The sequence below is a fragment of the Gavia stellata genome, chromosome 14 (genome assembly GCF_030936135.1).
Source record: "Gavia stellata isolate bGavSte3 chromosome 14, bGavSte3.hap2, whole genome shotgun sequence".
NCBI classification, from domain to species: Eukaryota; Metazoa; Chordata; class Aves; order Gaviiformes; family Gaviidae; genus Gavia; species Gavia stellata.
In genome coordinates, this window is record NC_082607.1 from 18,169,746 (window position 1) to 18,189,525 (window position 19,780).

Consider the following 19,780-nt stretch of genomic DNA (forward strand, 5'->3'; position numbering starts at 1 on the left):
AGTACCCCCAGGTCCTTTTCCGCCAGGCAGCTTTCCAGCCACTCGTCCCCAAGCCTGTAGCGTTGCATGGGGTTGTTGTGGCCAAAGAGTAGGACTCGACACTTGGCCTTGTTGAACCTCTCACAATTGGCCTCAGCCCATTAATCCAGCCTGTCCAGATCCCTCTGCAGAGCCTTCCTACCGTCCAGCAGAGCACACTCCCGCCCAATTTGGTGTTGTCTCCAAACTTACTGAGAGTGCACTCAATCCCCTCATCCAGATCATTGATAAAGATACTAAACAGAACTGGCCCCAATATTGAGCCCTGGGGGACCCCACTTGTGACTGGCTGCCAACTGGATTTAACTCCATTCCCCACAGCCCTTTGGGCCCGGCCATCCAGCCAGATTTTTTACCCAGCGAAGAGTGTGCCCATCCAAGCCATGAGCAGCCAGTTTCTCCAGGAGAATGTTGTGGGAGACGGTGTCAAAGGCTTTACTAAAGTCTAGGTAGACTACATCCACAGCCTTTCCCTCATCCACTAAGCGGGTCACCTTGTCATAGAATGAGATAGGGTTAGTCAGGCAGGACCTGCCTTTCAGAAACCCATGCTGACTGGCCCTGATCGCCTGGTTGTTCTGTACGTGCCATGTGATGGTACTCGAGACGATCTGCTCCATAATCTTCCCTGGCACCAAGGTCAGGCTGACAGGCCTGTAGTTCCCCGCATGCTCCTTCTGGCCCTTCTTGTAGATGGGTGTCACATTTGCTAACCTCCAGTCCACTGGGACCTCCCAGTTAGCCAGGACTGCTGGTAGATGATGGGAAGTGGCTTGATGAGCACTTCTGCCAGCTCCCTCAGTACCCTTGGGTGGATCCCCTCCGGTCCCATAGACTTGTGGGTGTCTAAGTAGTGTAGCAGGTCACTAACCATTTCCCCTTGGATTGTGGGGGCTTCATTCTGCTCCCCATCGCTACCTACCATCACAGGGGGCTGGGTACCTGGGGAACAACTGGTCTTACTATTAAAGACTGAGGCAAAGAAAGCATTAAGTACCCCAGGCTTTTTCTCATCCTTCGTCACTATGTTTCCCCCCGCATCCAGTAAAGGGTGAAGATTCTCCTTAGCCCTCCTTTTGTTGTTAATGTATTTATAGCAACATTTTTCATTGCCTGTTACGGCAGAGGCCAGGTTAAGTTCTAGTTGGGCTTTGGCCCTTCTAATTTTCTCCCTGCAAAACCTCACGACATCCTTGTAGTCTTCCTTCAAGGAGAACATGCAGATTAGTGTCTCAGTAACGATTCCACAGCGCGACCATCTAAAGGGTTTTTTTATTCCAGATTTCTCCAAGAAACCCAACCGTCCGAGGACAGGTTCTGCCACCTTTCACATGATGAATAGTAGCACACAGGGACTCAATTCCTGGAGAGCAATGTCCTACCCATACTAATAGGGGCAGAATCATGACATATTTCTTAATGTTAATTTGGGGCCCAGTTATGCCACTGTTAATCATGTCAGTGACCATTTAATCATGCAAATAATTGCATTGATTTCAGTACTCACATGAGGAAGTGCTCACCAATATTTGAAATGCACACTTGGGGATATAGCTTCACAATCCATTTGCATTTCTATGCGTAGCACAGTTAAGAGTTATATCATTTCAAAAGGAAAGCGGTCTAATTAATTTTTTCAGAGAGAGTTGTTTCTTGCAGGTGTTTTCTTGTCCTTGATTTAATAGAGGCCCAGTGCTCCCCCTCCCCTTTTACAGCTTTAATGATACAATATTAAAAAATCTAGATGACTGAAAATTGTACATTAGCTATAATTTTATGCAAGAGCTCTTTCAGTACTTCCATTCCATCAGATTAGAGTAGATGGATGACAAGTACTTTTGTAGGTGGTGTTCTACCTCTTAATAATTTCCCTCTGTGAGTGAATCTGACATATAGGTAGCTGTTCTGAACAGTTCATTATCTTTGCTCATATTCCCAAGTATGTGTGATACGTGTTGTTAAACAAACTCATCCCTATTTCAGCCTGACAGTGCCATGAGTTGAACTTTTGGATGTGAATGCAAATCTAGCTTAAACGGAGATGATTCCAAGCAATCTGAAGTTGCTCATATGATAATTCTCTTAGCTCCAATACTATGTTTATATAGAACTCGGAAGCATATAAGTAACCCCTTCAAAAAAATCTAATTTTCAAACTGAAATCTGGTGTCAGTTCAGAATGTGACCTGTCTGAAAAATAATGCCTGGTTAAAGGATAACTAAGGACCGTCACGTCCCATGACCTATTTATGGCAGAAGGTGAGTAGTATCTCCTGAAAGCACATCTACTCAGCACAGCGCTGATTATAGTCAACTGCCCCTCTGACTGCAGCAGACTGGGTGACATTCTGTGTACCAGCCATTTGGGAATTTGTAATATATTATGAAGATGACTTAAAATATTGGCCTGAACATAAATATTAATGACATGACTTCACTATTTAATTCTGCTGTGGTTTTTGTAATGCTAACAACTGTAGTTCTGTTAATTTCTACTGACTGATCTGGACTGGCAGAAGTGCACAGCCATGCAAAGCCTGGACAACTGGAAGCATCAGCGAGGACAGTGTTACCTAGCCTGCAGCTAAAGATGCGGAAGTATGAAAACCAGCTTAACTTAGCAAAATTTCTTTGTGTTAATCATATACATAATATCAATCCTTTCAAGGCACAGGTATCCCTTTGTGAAGAAATGTGTATTACACACAATGGGAGGCACTTGCTTGCAGGTGAAGTCCTTTAAAAGATCTCATTATGCTTGAGTCGTACTTTAACAAACAACTTGACAGAAGACAACAGGATCAAGCAATAAGTGTGTGAAATGGTTTACAATCAATGTCAATGGGACAGAGGAAGACTACTGAGATTGAGAAGCACATGACTAAAAATAATCTACTCTGTCATATCTTCAAACAAGGATTATAAATTAATTATAAATAATGAGAAATCCTGATACATCACACCTCTTTATAAATCAAAAATGAACTTTCTCCTGGGTTGTTCTCTCTCTGGGACCAGATTGGGATGTTCTTACTGCATCTTTAACTGTCTTGTCTTGCTCTTTAGAAGCCCCGTCAAAGGTATCCTGAACGTCTTGCTTATGAGGCCATTCCTACTCCCTTTATATATAGCCTTTTGCTATTACATATCCTTTTGTTATTGTATATCCTCTTCCCCTGCTGATAGAGACAAGTCCACTCTTGTCTTTTAATATTCCTTCCACTGAGATTCTCAATTGCCTTTGCAACACTCCCTTGTCGGGTGAGTATGCTGATTTTCCCCTTTTTGCCTTCCTCAGGAATTTTGCAAATTCCTGATTCATATCACAATTTGCCTCTACTTCTTTAGTTACAAAAAAATGCCACAATCACATTTTCATTTAGAGAAACAGATTCACAACAATAAAGTGCAAATGAAGTATAATTTCAGGCAGTTTCTGCTACAATTAATGGGCACTACCTACAGAGCTTTTACATATGACAGGCTTCGGCACTTAAGAAATGGTAGTGTTTCATTGTAAAAGCTTGTGCAACAGCACTACTTGTCCTTTCTCATGCAGTTGCAGAGCGTCATTTTAAATTACTAGAACTGACTAGAACAATTTCAATGTTAATTTAAAATAGGGTTCCTTACATCAGGCATTTAATGTCACGGACTTACTCATACACAGTTGTCCATCCATTTTCATCGCTTTTGGTTGCTAAAAGCCCCGTGTTTCCAGGATATGTCATCAGAGCCAGGTTGTAGCCTTGGGCATAAACTCTTTTCAGAACTCCATTGCTGCTTATTGTCAGCCAGTACACCTGGCCCCCCGGCACCACGACCCAGAGGGGCAGCCCGCTCGTGTCTCTGCGGATGTGAACCGAATTCCCATTGCTGCTGGTGATGGTGCCAATATCCCCTTCCCCGCTGTAGGTGAAATTGTAAATGTAGTCCCTCGTTATGAGGTTCAGCGTGTGCAGGTGGGTGCCATTGATGGTGAACTGATAGAGTTCTTGGTCCGCTGGCGATGCAATCTCATACATATTCGTGTCACTGAGGTGAGCCTTGTTTCGGCTGACTGCACGGATGCGAACATTGCCAAGGTCTGCTACGTACAGTGTGTCATCAGGAGAGACAGCTAGAGAAGAAGGTGCTTTCAGCTTTGCATCTTTGGCATATCCACCATCACCTGGAGGAAAAATGGTAATTTTAATAATCTGTAATGCCCATATTTAGGCTGATCCCCATAGCCTGACACACTGCTTCTCCTCAGTATCATTTACAGGTCAATAAAACAGTATTTTCTTCCAACTAATTAAATCCATATTATCTAAGGTTGGTGCAATTCTAAATCAGTCTCAGTGAAGACAAACAAGAATATAAATTGTCTCATTTACACCATTTTTGCTAAGGCCAAAACCCTGCTGCACAGGAAAGCATTAATGGCAAAATTATAAAAGAAAAAACCCATGACACCTGAAGTTTCATTCCCCACTATTTGTCTGTTGGCATGTAGTTATGTAGTTAAAGTAGAATCGTGTTATAAATAAAACAAAGAGAAAACAAAACCCAGTAATACAGCTAAAATGACATTGAAGCAAAGATTATTTTATACGTATTAAAAACTCAACACTACAGAAAAACAAACGAAGAATAATAGTCAAAAAAGGCCTTAAGAAACCACCCCTTCCAGTATCACTTGATAATTTACTTGGTTTGTGTATATTAAGGTTGGAGGAGGATATTTGCATTATCATGGGCTGTATATGCATATCAAAATGACTTTACATGAGCAGGATTTTCTGTAACTAGCAAGAAAGCATATTAAAACTCACTCTTAGAGAAACAAAATTACTGTTTGTATTGCTCCCCTTCTGAATGAGAAATGAAATTTGGTGGAGATTTTGAGCATACCCTGTGCTTCCTTGGAGATGGACAAATTAGCTGGTCTTCTGACCCTGTCTTTCACCAACCCAGCACTGGCACAATCATTAGATTTGCCACAGTTTTTAATTTTTCCGCACTGAGGGCAGTTTCCCTCAACAGGAACCCTGAACAGGATCCTTTTCAGCACTGGTCTACCACAGCTGTAACTGAAGCTGGCAGCACTTGGCAATGCACGTGAAGCTTTGATTATCATTACAACGCTGGGTCAGCAACCCACCTTCTCTGGAAGACCATTTACATTCTTTTCTCTCCATTCTTGACATACTTAATGTTTTCTTGTCAGTAATTAACCTTTTATTTGAAATGGGAGGCTTAAGAATTATGATGACATTATGGAGTCGAACACAGTGGTTCTTAGAGATGACAAGAAGACAACATACTGCACACCTCTGTATATGGGAATGCTGTCCTTTGTCCCATTATGAAATATGTTTTTATGAAAAAAAGCACCACCATTTGTTCTGGTGTATGCAGGGGAGAGGAGCTGTGTTGCTGAGAATGGCCAGTGGTGCAGTGTGGGCCTGGCGCTGGCTGTTCCAGTTTAAAACACACAAAGAAGAAGTTAGGAACATGCTGTGCTTGCATCAATTTGCTGGTTGTGCAGTGTGACACCACAAGTGATGAGAAGGCATAAGGTAGTGTTTCTCACTGGATGTGAAACACCTTGCTACTCTTCTTGGTGAGAAGGGCTGCCTGATCCAGTAGCATTTAGGTGCAATCTGCGCTGGGGCTGGCACCATCTTCGACACAGGCAAACATAGTTGACACAGAAAGGCAGTCTCGGAACTAATTTTGACTGGTGTGTAATCTCTGTATCAAAAGAGGAAAAGCTAAGTCCACCCTGAAGTTCCTCCAGTGCCAACTGGAAGACTCACATCTCTACATCCAATGGACGAAATCCACAAAGAGCTGCTGCTGAGGTTTTTGGCTTTCCAAGGAAACTGAATCATTGCTTGTCTCTCCTTCCCCTTGTCACTTTGCTAACCTGCAGCTGTGCCAGTGGATCTCAACAGATAAGAGACAGGAATTAACTAGCATCGCCTTACCTGAAAAACAGTCACAATTAGGATCAATCTTGCAGTCACAATCTGATGGGGCTCCAGCGATTATAGAGATCTCACCGTTGGTTGTGACCTGTTGTATACGGTTGATCTTTCTTTCATCTGTCTCTGCAATGTAGAGTATCCCGCTGTGAGATACAGCGATCGCCCTGGCTGATTCCAGGGTCGAATGGATGGCCACCTTGCTGACAATGAAATGGTCGATGCCTGGCACCTGGCAATGAATGGGGCGCCCTGCAATAATTCGCACACGCCTGTTCTCAGAGATCTGCAGGACAATGTTGTTGTCCAGGACATACAGTGAATTGTCTAGAGGGTTCACTGTGAGGTCTGTTGGCCACTCTAACCGCACCTGGAAAAAAAATCAAGGGGGAGGCAGGGAAAAAAAAGAGAAAAAAGAATTATTAAAATCGTAAGCCAGTTTCATTCAACCATCTCTGATCACCACGTCATCGACACACTTGGTGGATTCACCCAGTACTGCTTCTCTAGTATGTACCTTTAATTGGGTTTGGCAGAAGAAGTTTCAACATGCATACTCTTTTCTGAGGTCCAGGTCCAGTGGGGAAAAAAACTTGATTTGAAAAGTAATTTAGCACCCTCTGAGAGGTATTTGCACAAGTCCATTAAGGTGGGAACTTTATTATACCTATGCAGTCATGCAAATAAAAACACACACTTCACATCATGCAACATCAGCCAGAAAATTTTCCAGGTCTGAATGTTATTGTTTCAAGGTTGCAGTCAACACTGGCAGAGTGGAAAGCAGTTAGAGGTTGTCAATGTCCTAAGACTTTAATTGACTGTTAGTACCAAAGGAAAATGACATACTAGAAGAGTACGACACATTTCCACAATTTATTTACTAAGCGAGAAATGTTGATAAGACTTATACGCCGTAAGAAATATAAGCTCGTTAATTCTTTGTAACGTAATAATACACCAATATATCACACTTCACCTGATACAATAGCCAAGCCGTAATTACTTATAATGATTTTGCTTTGTGAATTCAGTAATTCAGTCACGGATTAATTAAATTCTTCATATTTAAGGGTAGCTTTTTGCCTTTTTCCATGCAGGTGAGAGTGCCAACCAAGCAAAGTTTCCACACCATGCTGGAGGAAACAGTAGAAGAATGACCTCACTCGCCCGAGACCTGTTGCATCAGGATCTGGAGGAATTAAACATACTCCCAATTAAAGGTGGGGCAGCCTGTCAACCAGAAAGACAACCAGTATGTAGGCTGCTGATTGTAGCATGTACTGGCCAGAGCTTCAAATTCCTCCTGTTGAGAGAGCTCAATAGGCAGTGCAGGATTGCTGAACTGGGAAACAACAACAGAGGAGACTGGTCCCTCTCCCCACCTAATGGCCAGTGGAGGATTTGGACTGCAGCTTGGCTATGGAAAGGTCAGAGAACAACTGAGCCACCGAGATTGCAAGACAGTCTATTTTTGTCTGTCTCAGGATGCTTTGCTTGTTATCCTTCGTGAAGAGATGGCTGCTTTTATCCGAGTGGAATTTTTCTGGACTAAATATTTCCATCATCAGAAGAGAATAAATACCAGGCTAAAATGTAACCACTTTATGTGCTTTAAATGTCACAGAAGCTTCTATTATTTCATTTACTGATTTTGTTGCTGTTTTTGCTCATTTTTCCACTGTGCTAATTAAAAGATCTATGAATTTAGAGACTGCAGATGCTAATACAATGCTCAGCACTGAGGAATAGCATATGGTGGAGTGTGCGGCCATCACAAGCCACCTGCTCGCCTGGGGTCAGCTCAGGAACCAGGCTGGAGGCCAAGACTCTCCCTTTCTCAAGCACCAGTATTTCCCGAATAATCTCATTTCCAGAAGTACATTGCTGGTTTGATAATTGATGTTTTAATAAAGTGAGGGCATTGCGGCTACCGTGCCTTGCCCTGCATGGTTACGTGGTGCACCACACAATTATGAAGGCTCACGGCGTAATTGAACTCCTTCTTGTGCCCAGTCCATTTTACTAGACAGCATAATAACTGGCATTAAGACTAATGCTGTTGGGTTCAAGATCTCTTCTGAACCAGGTGGTAGAGTCTTTCCAAATGATGATAAATGCGGTGAAACAGTTGGAAACAGATTCCTCCCATAAAGGTGCTGATTACTGTGCGCGTGTGAGACTGCCCAGATTCCACCCGCTGTGCTAGGGCTGGTTTACACACTGCTGTTAGCTCATGCTTCAGCTGAGAGTTCACTGGGACACCAAATAAAACTCTTTAGTTAGCCTAAAAATCTCTACAAGGCTATCTTCAGGAAACTTAGAAAAAACCATATTTGCAATGTACCTTTAATGCACAACATTTGATTGCTCTATCAAAGTAAATGGATTCTTTTTAATGGGAAGCAGACACCTTCAACTTTAACGGCCTCCTTCACAGATCACTCTGCTGTAATAATAATCTTTGATTAATCATAACTAGATTATTAGTGATAAAAACTTTGGGCTGAAACTATCTGTTTTTGCCATAATGACTCTGCATAGCACCTGCCATGTCTTAATAGCTGGTTTTCCTTCGTGGACCAGCCACACTGCCTTTCCCCAGTGAATAATTTGAATTCCTCCCACTGTGCAGGTATGCCTGGTGTCTTGCAGATAAACAGGGACTGGTTTGGGCCAAACCAACTTTTTCTCTGGTTGATTTGAGGCTTATTTGGTTTATTGAGACAGAATAAACTTCTGTGTGACTGTCCATTTCACTTGCAGCAATGTGCTTAAAGCTTAACAGCTGTTAACTAAGCACATTTGCTTTCATACCGATCACATCTGTAAATCTAGCTGCATTATGGTAAAAACCAATAAAATTTTAGTTGGGAACGTCTAAACAATTTTGGTTACTACACCGGAACCATTGCCTAGTGCTCTGCTCTGCAAAGCTCACAGAAGGTATGGCTACAGCTTCTCCTTCCTCAGTTTAAAGCAGCCATGGATGTATTAATGGTTTAATCCCAGGTGAAATATTAACGCTAGCATGTACCTGTCTGGAGATTGCAGCACAAAAACCAACTGCTGCTCACTGCAAGCTTATGCTAGTGCAACTAGAGGGGGAAAAAAAAAGTGAAATAGGCCAATTAAAATCAAACATACACACAAACACAAACCCTTGAGCATTCCTAATCTGAAGACAAATTTCACAAATTCAGAGAAAATCTGCACTGTTCTTGCCAGGGTGAGACTTCAAGGCATCTTAAACTGGTGTAAACTGGGGCTGCTGCGGTACCACCCCGTCCCTGCCCCGGGCAGCAAGGCCAGTGCTTCTGTGCTCCTACAGAGAGCAGGTTCAGGACAGTTTGCTGGCTAAAAACTAATCACCTAAATCAGCTTAAGCTGAAGTGTAACTGCACCCTCAGGTTCACTGTTACCTTGAAAAGTCACCGGTTGTTTCTTTTCTTTTCAAGCAAGCTGCCCTCTGGCAGGTTTCTGTGACCAAACCATCAGTTGTGCTTCATTCAGAGCCAATAAACATATTAGAGAGAAGCACTTCAATTCTTATCAGATATGACTGTGCCTATTAAAACGTTTTTCCAGACAAAACTTCAGATAGGATTAGAGTATTAAATCAGTTAATATACTTTTTAATTTGAAGCAGTACTTCATAAGCCCCTGTAAAAAGTCCTCTCCTATTTACGTATATTTTTCTTATAACTCAAAATTGGGCCAGTTGCAAGTGTTTTTTCTTATATTTGATGGCTTCTTGTTTTGAGCAGTGTACAGAAACGGCATTGCTGATTATCCCATTATAAACCAACAGACAAGGTTTGTTCAGCAGCAGTCAGTACCTCACATTCTTCACTGTTTGAAATTTTCCGGTGACAATTCTGGTTTGGTTCACCAGAGACTGAGTATATGCAATGAAAATCACTGCCGAAACAAGTGAACCCTTAAGCAATGAGACCTTTTGCATATAAGTATTAACATGTCAACTTTTCTGGGAATTCAGCATTTAACTGTCAAGATAAAGGCTACAGCTATATCTAATAATCAATCTCTCGTTTGAGAAGTGCAAAATTAACACCTACTGGTCTGGCTTTCTAATACATTTTTTCATGTCAACTGTTCTGGAAAATACAAAGTGCACTAAGGTGGCTTCAGTTTAACCGAATTTTCACTGGGAGAGCTACATTTAGGTAGTTATATAGCCCTCAGACCCGAATGGTATTTTTTTTCTTTGTTTCTTTCTTGCAAAATACGCATACGCTTATATAACTATCTACCCACCTATCTGGTTTTGAAATATTTAAATATTATTCCCCCAGCAAAGCTTTACAACTAAATAAATAATGTGAGTTTTTTGCAAAGTAGCACTGATAGGAGAGCCTGCACTCATATACTTCTTAAACATACACGCCCGCACATGCACACATATTTAAGTGTTAGTTTGTGAAGAATACTGTTTCACTTTTGATTTTGACCATATGGCTAAAACTTTCTGCACATTTTGCATGACATTTTACTGCTGTGGCATTTTTGGTACTATTTTAAACAAATCAGATCAAACAAATTCTACTGTTCATATCAAAGTAAGAAAAGTAAAGAGGGAAAAATTTATCCTTGTCTGCAGACGCAGGTTTCAAGAGCTTAACTGTTTTGTTATGGGGCTAAATTTCACTGGGATAAGTTCCTTTATCATGGATTATAAGAAGCTGCATAAATCCCTAAAAAGGCTTCACCGTTGCTTTGATTTCTTGCCATGCATTGCTTGTGTATTTTGATTCAATTTCATGTAGTAGCATGAAATTCATGCCCAATTTTTTCCGATAGTCCTGACTGATGGATTACTTCCTATCTGTACTGCTCAGCTTCAAGTACTTCTGTTTACGCTACCTTTGCCTTTATTCTGCTCTCCGATATGCAATTGCAGACCTGATCATAACATCCTCCATATTTCTCTTTTGCTGCTAACTTTCTTTTTTCGTCTTCTCTTATTTATACTCACTTCAGCTGTTGTTTCTAGGCCAAACCCTTTTACTCACCACAACATCCTTCTAAATAGCATTTTTTTTCTTCCCACCCAAACCCTTCTTTCTCCTTCCTTCTGCGAGAGAAATGGCTCCGAGGAAGGACTCGCACAGGTGGTCCATCAGGAGTGAGCGTGTAGTTTACAAGGCTGAAGGAGACTGGTTCTGCTTCCCTGAACTTTTTACAGGATGTCTCACTACGTGTATTTCTCTCTATTTTCTCACAGTTGACAACCACGGATATTTTTTCATCATTTTCTGTCAGTTTGCTCTCACTTCTGGGCTCTTTCTTTTGTTGACACTGACACTGTCAGCTCCTCTCAGCAGCTTAGCTTCTTTCTTAATGGCACACAGAGACACAATGCAGCTCCTGCGGTCTGACACCGGGGAACCCTTCCCCGCGGTGGGATTACAGCCTCCTCCCACGCTGGAGGAGCCTTTGTTTCTCATGCTCCTGATACTGCATGTTATAAAATTCAGAATTATACAGTTCAGCTGTAGCAGTCCCTGCTCTAAACTTCACAAATGTTGCTCTCTCTGCATTCATTGTTCTCCAGTGAAAAACCCAAATAAATGAGTTTTGCAGCCTAACGACCATTGTTTTCTACCCTGGGCTGGGAAAACAGCTGTGGCACATTTACAGATGCAGCTCAGAGGTCTGAGGCCACCAGTTCTCTGGCATCATAGCTCGGGTAGTCTCCCCACCAACCTGCCTTTGCCGTCAATTATTTCCAGCAGATGAGGGACCCAGTGAGAAATGTGAAGGCGACGCACCACTCTAACAGTTTTCACTGCTTGTCTTCGCTTCACTTGCCACAAGATCAGCTATGCTCTTGCTTTCCAGCTCTCTTCTTGTTTCATAATTTCTTTTTTATGATTTTTTTCTGCTTCACAACTTCAAAGACCGTATGAGGAATCTTGGGTCTACTAAATCGATAGGAAAAGTTGATTTCTATGGGGACGGGTTTCACATCGTCTTTATTTAATAATAGAGGGAATATTATGCAGAATCACATAAGCCCATTGACTATGAAAATCAATGGGACTTAAGATTCCTAAGCCATTTAAGTCTGTTTAAACATGGTACCCATGGTTTATACAGGTTATGAAAGAAATACTTCGTTAAACACCCAGAAGGAATTTACAAAGTATTTCGATCAGGCTGGTACCTCTGAGAGGAGGAATCTTCGACTCTTCAATTAAAGTATCTCAAAATAGACCATGAATTTGAATCTACCTCAAACGCGTCTCCAGTGCTGGAGTGGGAATAGATGTCCTCCAAACATACTGTTGCAGTTAATTTGCATGGCCAAAAGGAGGAAGCGGAACCAGGTGGAAATCTAGCTAATAACAGGACTGTTTCCATTTTGCCTTACTTTCCAACTTGCAGTTCCAGGTCCTGCGCTTGTCAGATGACACGGCACAAAAATAAGATCGCATAAATCTTAATGAATCTTTCACTAGTTTTGCCCCATCTTTCCGTTTTGGGCTCAGAAGTTCTGGATACAGAAAGCCAGTGTGCTGCCAATGCAGAAAAGGTGGGAGGAAGATCTTGAAAAGCTTTAATTGAGGCAGTAATTAAAAGCTGTCTGAGAACAGTGAGAGGCTGGAGCTAGTATGTTATGGTGTCTTTTGCTTCCAATAACTATTGAGGTTCATAAAAGCATCTGACCTGAAAACTGAGAGGAAGAGACGATACACAGAAATGAAATTTCCAAAACTGAAAAAAGCAAGGAAAGTGAAAGCCCTGCCTTTGAGCAACACCAGCCACTGTGAATATATCACCCAAATACTCTGACTCTGCCCTGAATCCTGAGTCAAACTCGAAATTATAATTTAGATTAAATTCTTGAAATTAAAACTTCATACAGATTTGTGTCCAGGAAACTGTCTCCGACAACAGCACTGCTCCTCAGGGCAGCGCTGCCCTGACCCCAGGGCTGGGCAGAAAGTGAGACTGGGGGAAGCAAACGACAAGGAGCCACTGCCAGGAGGTTGCCAGTCAGACGTGCGGGAGCCACAACTGCCTCCTTGCCGGATCAGGGCTGCCAAACACATTCCTGCAAGGATCAGAACAAATGCTAACTCCACAGCTTTCACAAGAAAATGCAAATTCACTTCTGTGATTCAAGCTTTCCCTTACAAGTTACACCATTACTCACAAATACAACTTCTGTAAGCGAAAGAAAGAAGGTTGGGAAAAACAGATATTCTGCAATTCATGTTTATGGCAAGACATCTTCTATGGCAAATTCCTACAATGATACACAATTCAATAGTAATAGCTTTTTTTAATCCATTGTAAGAGTGAACTAATTCTTTACTAAACTGTAGCAGAGAGTTAAAGCAAAACGATTATAGAAAAGTTTGATTTTTAACGTTAAATTATACATATTTTTTCCCTATAGATACAAAAAACCTAGGCAGAAAAAGCAACTGAAGTTATTTGAGTCCTTACTTTTACAAAAATTAGCACCAAGATTAACGCCCTGAAAGGAGGTTGCAGAGAGGTGGGTGCTGGTCTCTTCTCCCAAGTGACAAGTGATAGGACAAGAGGAAATGGCCTCAAGTTGCGCCAGGGGAGGTTTAGGCTGGATATTACAAGAAATGTGTTTCCTGAGAGAGTGGTGAAGCATTGGAACAGGCTGCCCAGGGAGGTGGTGGAGTCACAATCACTGGAGGTGTTCAAGGAACGTGTGGACGTGGCACTGCAGGACATGGTTTAGTGGGCATGGTGGGGTTGGGTTGATGGTTGGCTTGATGATCTTTTCCAACCTTAATGATTCTGTGATTCAGTGTTATCACGACATGATTTTCTGCAACTATTTTTTCACAAGTATTTACGCAATAGATATTTCAACAGAGCAAAATGAATGTAATCTAACTAGCTGTCATGCTGCATTGAAAGACTGTTAGACTTCAAACAGCTAATAAAAAAATTAGGCATCTTGCATTTTGCAGAACAAACAAGACAACTGAATTTCATGCAGCAATCCTTCTATATGAGTATTTACATTGATTAGATACTCACAAGAAAGCGCACTGGAGAATGTTTGATTCTAGCTTGAGACTGTAAGCAGACACTCTATTTTAAATTTCTGTCAGCTAAGGGCATTGGTTACTACTGTGATGCATATTTGGATATGCATTATCAGACTGTGCCAGAAAAGCTTACAAGGATAAAATATAGGACTAATGTTTTTTCAAGCAAAATCCAAGAAATACCACTCAACTAAATAAGCCTGGGATGGAAACAACCTTGATGTAAAAGGAGAGGCAATCGGTTTTCTTGCCTTCCAAAAAGGCTCTAGACAAAGACTTTAAAAGTGCACCTGAAATCAGGTTTCCAACAGGTTCCTAATCAGATAGCTAAATAAAGTTTTTGATTTTCAGTAGCTGAGCTCTAGATTTAGAAAGTCATAGAAAGGCTCCTAGAAGGGCTCAGGAAAGCTCTACAAAGCCTCTTGCAAAACAAACAAACAAACAAAAAGGGCTGGGGGATGGATGGGGGGGATGGGGACATGCAGGAAGCCCTATAAGGGGTCCCTGGAAAGTTCTATATTCAGAAAGGGCCCATAAGGGTGCTGGATCTAGAAAAGCCTGCCAAGCTACAAAAGGCTGCAGAAAGGCTCTGGAGAAGTGCTCGGTAGGCTCTGAGGAAAAGCTCTAAAAGGCTTCCAAACCATCCCAGGAAGAAGATCTAGTGAGTCTCTAGATGTGCTCCAGAAGCCATGGATGCCCCCCTCCCTGGCTCCAAAAAGCTCTAGATCTAGAAAGCCCCCAGGTCTACAAAGGTGCTAGATGTCTTCAGAAAGGCTCTCGACATCTCTAGCGAAGTTCTAAATCTCTGGATCTCAGGCACTCAGCAATTTCTAGATCTAGGAAATAACAGGAATCTCCAGACAGTGCTAGATCTAGAAATGTCCTTTTAAAATATCTTCTTTTTTTTTATTCCTTCAAACCAAATCCAAAAAGACTGAAGCAAATAGCGTAAGTTTTAAATCCTTCTGGATGGGAGCATACAAAAATCATTTCACAATGCAATTACTTCCTTATGACTAGGCTACTTACACCAAGTTTCAACCATTTGGCCTCTCTTGATTCCCCAAATTTTTGGCATTAGGCATTTTTGGCATACTTTGCATGAGCCACCCAACACACTTCTTACAGTTCATGGTAGTAACAGTAAAAAACATGTTGGTTTTGTTGTCACTGTTGGTATGGACACAGAAATATAACTCTGAACTGGCAAGGAAAATAAAAGAAAAAAGAAATACATATGGATGGAGGACCTAAAGGGTTTTACATGATATCATGACTTTCCCCAATTCTCACCAGAGACAGCTACACGCTGTTCAGTTTCCCATTTTGCTTTCAGCAGTTGATTGAATGGCTATTGAGTGATGTTCAGACATTTATGATTTTCCTGCAATGTGACCTACATTGCTAAACTTCATAAATTTATTCTCCAAGGCAGTGTATCATTTTGCATGCCATACCCATCCCAAAGGAATCTATCAGCAGGAGATGAGGCCCAGTTTGTAAAAGCTGAATGTCCTTCAGACATTTTTAGCTAATTTGTTTGTAAATGTGGGTGTTATTGTCAGAGTAACATACTGAATAAAACGTCGCTCTCTATCATTCTGTTTGTGTCTCTCTCTGTGGCCTAAACTTCATAATGCACAGCTATAAATGTAACGTCTGTATGACATGCTACAAATGGATACAACCAGTTTCTGTCTTGACATTTGCATTTTTTTATTCCCCCACTGACACGGTGTCCTTTCATTTTTTTCTCCTTGGCAGGAACAAGGGTGGAAAAGATGCTGAAGCGAACACGGTATCATGAAGAGGGGAAATCAGGCATTCTTAGCTGTCATTGCCCAGGCTGCAGCTCCTGCCACGTTACTTTCTGTGGTTGACACAGCTTACTTTCGTTTGATTTCAGCAGCTTGTAAGCATAACTCAGGGCAAACTTACTCCTAATAATAATACTGGAAATATCACTACTACCTCCAAAGCACCACCTCTTGGTACTAAAACCTTTCCAGTTTTTGTTTATAACCAGCTTTGAGACCCGAGAAGTACCCCGGCAGCGAGGGAACAACACCCTCTAGAGTTCCCTCGTGCTGACATGCTTCAAAGTCCTGCCCTTTGTAAGCTATTATTATTACAGTATTGTTTTGACAGGATCTGCAGACTTTCAGGTTCCCCTTAGCACCTGGAGCAATCTGCAGGCCAGAAGTATGACTGTGCTAGCTTTTTTGACCCCTCTTCCGCTGGTTATTGCAGTGCAATGCTTTCAGTCATACAACCATACCCACACTTTCTTTTACAGCAGTTTGCAGCTATGTAAAATTTCAATGACCTGACAATAGAATTAAATGCTTATATCGCTTTTTGCACTTACACTTGTTTTATGCCTTTATTTCTGTAAGCTTTCTCCTGATCTGTGCTGTTGAGAAGACAGACAGGAGTCCATGGATCATTCCTCACTCCTCTAAGATGTAGGACAATCTTCCTCTGACATAGTCAATGCAGCAATTTCTACCCCAGCAGTGTGCGACATCTCTGCGGTAGGGACACCACCACCTCTGGTGACTGCTGGCCTCAAACCTGCCCCGTACTCAAACTCCAGACTTGTGCCAGCCCATTTGGTCTCCCCTCCCCTAATGCTGTGCAACACTTCAAATGCCCAAACTAGAACACACTGGGCAATATGAAAGGCTTGGAATAGAGGCAGTAAAGACAGCTCCACGTATAGCTCAATTATTATCGTTATTCACTTTATAACACACAAAACCTGTTACATCTGTTGATCAGAGGAGGAAAGCAACATACACACAGTACCAGCCCTGACAATCTTAAAAAAATGGCTAATGTAGGAGTTGCCTCCATCAAAGCAGATATTTCTTAAATCACAGGCAGGCCTTGTTATTAGTGGATGTGGATGAACAACTGGATTAAAAGAAAACAAGGGGCATTGCCTGCTCAGCCTGCCTCTGCATGCTCCCATCAACATCTACACTCCCTTCTCAGCAGACCTTCTCGGGGCTTGGGCTCCAGGATGTCAGGGACCAGCTTTCACTAGCTGATTACTTATGGCAGCTCTCCAGTATACGTAGAAACCACATATACATATTTGTACATAGATGTTTGTATATAGACATAGTTATATATGGGTATATATTATGTGTATATATATTCTTCATGCATACATTTTGTCCACTATGTCTCCTCAACAGATGAAAAAAGTCAGATGTAGTCACTGATCCGTCTCAACCCATTGCAGACTCCCACCAGTCTGGGGATACATACAGGGCCTTTGTGCACCCGCAGGCAGCATTTGGTGAGTGTGGAGGTTTCTGTTAGTCACAAAAGTGCACCTGAGAGCACCTATACTCAGGGCTGAGCTGCTACCTTCTTGCCAGCCATCCAATTCTTACAGAATTTTCTCTGTTTTTGCAATTTCTCATTAGAAACAAATGATTAAAAAAAAACAATTTAAACCTGGCTCTGTATAGCAAAAAGTAAGAGAAAAGTCATGAGCAGAGGTCTGTCAGGTCTCCTTCACTCCACCACCAAGCGTCTAATGCTCCCTGCCTCAACAATCAAAGAAAAAAATGCAATCGCTGGAAGAGTTGATTAAAATATCCATAGCCTTTTACTCAGTAGTAATGCATTATTTATGGCAGATAATTGAAATAAATTGCTGTTTTGCAGGTGACCAATATAAAAAGTGCACTTGGGCTTTAAGGAAGAAATTGCAGTGTGACTTCATCGCATGCTATCTCCCTTCTATGACTAATATTTCAAACTCAGTGATAGAATAATTTGATTAGAATATAAATTAGCTGTGATGAAACCATCCTGCTTTCTGTTTGATATTCTAAAAATCACATTATACACCTACAAGTTTGATTCATGAGCTCTCACAGACTTTTTTCCACCTGAGGTCCTAATCCTATGAGCCTCTCTTCTCTCAGCTCCTGTTAAAGAGAGGCTACTTAACCTCTCCTCTACCCCTGGGAAAAGATTATTTTATCTTCTACCTGAAGATCCTTTTTTTAGAAAGGCTTTCAGCTTGGTTTTGCTTCAAAGTATGAATATTAGTGACTGCTTGTTCCTGCATATGCTATTATGGCTGGCATTATTTTGTATAGGCTTATGGTTTCCAAAGACTAACAATTAATTGGGGGTGGGTGGGTGGGTGTAAGGTTTGAAAACGCCTCAGTAAAGGCTCTGTCCATTACCTGTTTTGGTCTATTTTTCAGAAACACATACATTCTCTCAGGATACTGTTGCTCCTTGCCACTCGCCACTCACTACCCTTTCAATTAAGCTTGGAAAAGCACCCAGTGAGAAGCCCCAGTTCCACTGAAGTCAGTGGCAAACCAGCTGCTGATTTTGCTGGGGCCACAACTTCCACTCTAGTTAGCTTCTCTGGTATGCCAGCAAAGCCAGAGAAGAACGAACATGAAATTAAGCAGCAGAGTAAAAAGAACCAGAGAATAAGACGACTTTATACTAGAAAAATATAACACTGAAAAACACAGTTCAGAGATTTGGAATATTTGTGATGCATTAATTACACATAACTAGAACAGTATCAAAAGCCTCACACAGGTAGAAGACAAAAAGCAAATCAAGAGCAGGGGTAGTTTTGCAATACTTTGCTACAGTGAAAACAAAGTTGTTGCTTTTTGGTGGCATGCAGCTCTCTAACACAATTAGAATATTATGCATCTAGTGTTAAAAAAAAGCCAATGGGAAAGCGTTTTGTGCTTTCTGCTTCTACAAGAATGCAGTATATACTGTTGGGCATGTAGCGAAACACGTAAAGGGATAGTGTGTCTTCCTCCAACCTGCAATACTAATTAATTAGTTTGCTCCATGTAATCCTGCAGTTGCTTTGTGATATCCTACTCTCAACCTAGCTTAAAAATACTTCAGCTTAGAATCAATTTGGTTTTTATGCTGGCAGCTCACTCCCCCCATTTCCCAGATGATCATCAGATCATATTTTTGTCTTTCACATTTTCCTTTCCTGCCTCCAAACGTACCCAGTGAAAGTTCTGTTCAGGCTGTGCTTGCTCCGATGAGCAGACCCTCATCGCTGCTTTCAAGTGAGGTCACCATGTCCTGGGAGCTTTTTGTTCTGCTCAGAAGGCTTCCACAATGCCACTGAAGCATACTGTGCCTGTGCAGATGCTGGTGGGGAGCGCCTGCAGCACTTGTGACTCCAGCAGCAATGTCAGCGTTTGCATTTTTGAGATATATACTACATTTCCAAGCAATTCTGCTCATCTTTACTCCTGCTTTCCAGCATTTTGTCTCTCACTTCACTATTTCAAGCAGGTCTCAGCATCATTACTTATTGCTGTCTCCTCTCTCCTCCATCGTTCAAAGTAGGCTGTCCAGGACGTGGCATTCTTGCCATGTGTGGGTCGCCTTTAAACCCTGTTCTGGAAATCTGCCTTTTAATTTGACCTGTGCAAGCAAATTGCCTACGTAAGTAACACTGTCACATTTTTATAAGGGAGCAAAACATTTTGCAGTGTCACTGAAGTTTATGTGAAGCAACACAATATAGATGGTTCCCTCACGTGGAGAACTGCTGAACAAAGGCTGATGAAGTGCAAATGTCAAGAAAAAGTCTTCAAACCAGACCTTTCATTTTGGAACACAGCAGTGACAGTTATTAACACCATCAATCAGGCCGGAGCTATTGCTTTGGCACAGACTCATGCC

The 19,780-nt window shown here is 41.7% G+C and overlaps 1 protein-coding gene across 2 annotated transcripts in view; it reads right to left on the reverse strand.

Moving 5' to 3' along the window:
- The window catches only part of TENM1 (teneurin transmembrane protein 1), a 254,046-nt gene that overhangs the window by 20,960 nt on the left and 213,306 nt on the right, over positions 1 to 19,780 (reverse strand). For both annotated transcript variants that reach the window (XM_059824549.1, XM_059824548.1), the window contains 2 exons: positions 6,015 to 6,381; positions 3,700 to 4,210 (listed from right to left, as the gene is read on the reverse strand). In XM_059824549.1, the coding sequence (XP_059680532.1) occupies positions 3,700 to 4,210; positions 6,015 to 6,381 (878 nt within the window). The remainder of the gene's footprint in view (positions 1 to 3,699; positions 4,211 to 6,014; positions 6,382 to 19,780) is intronic.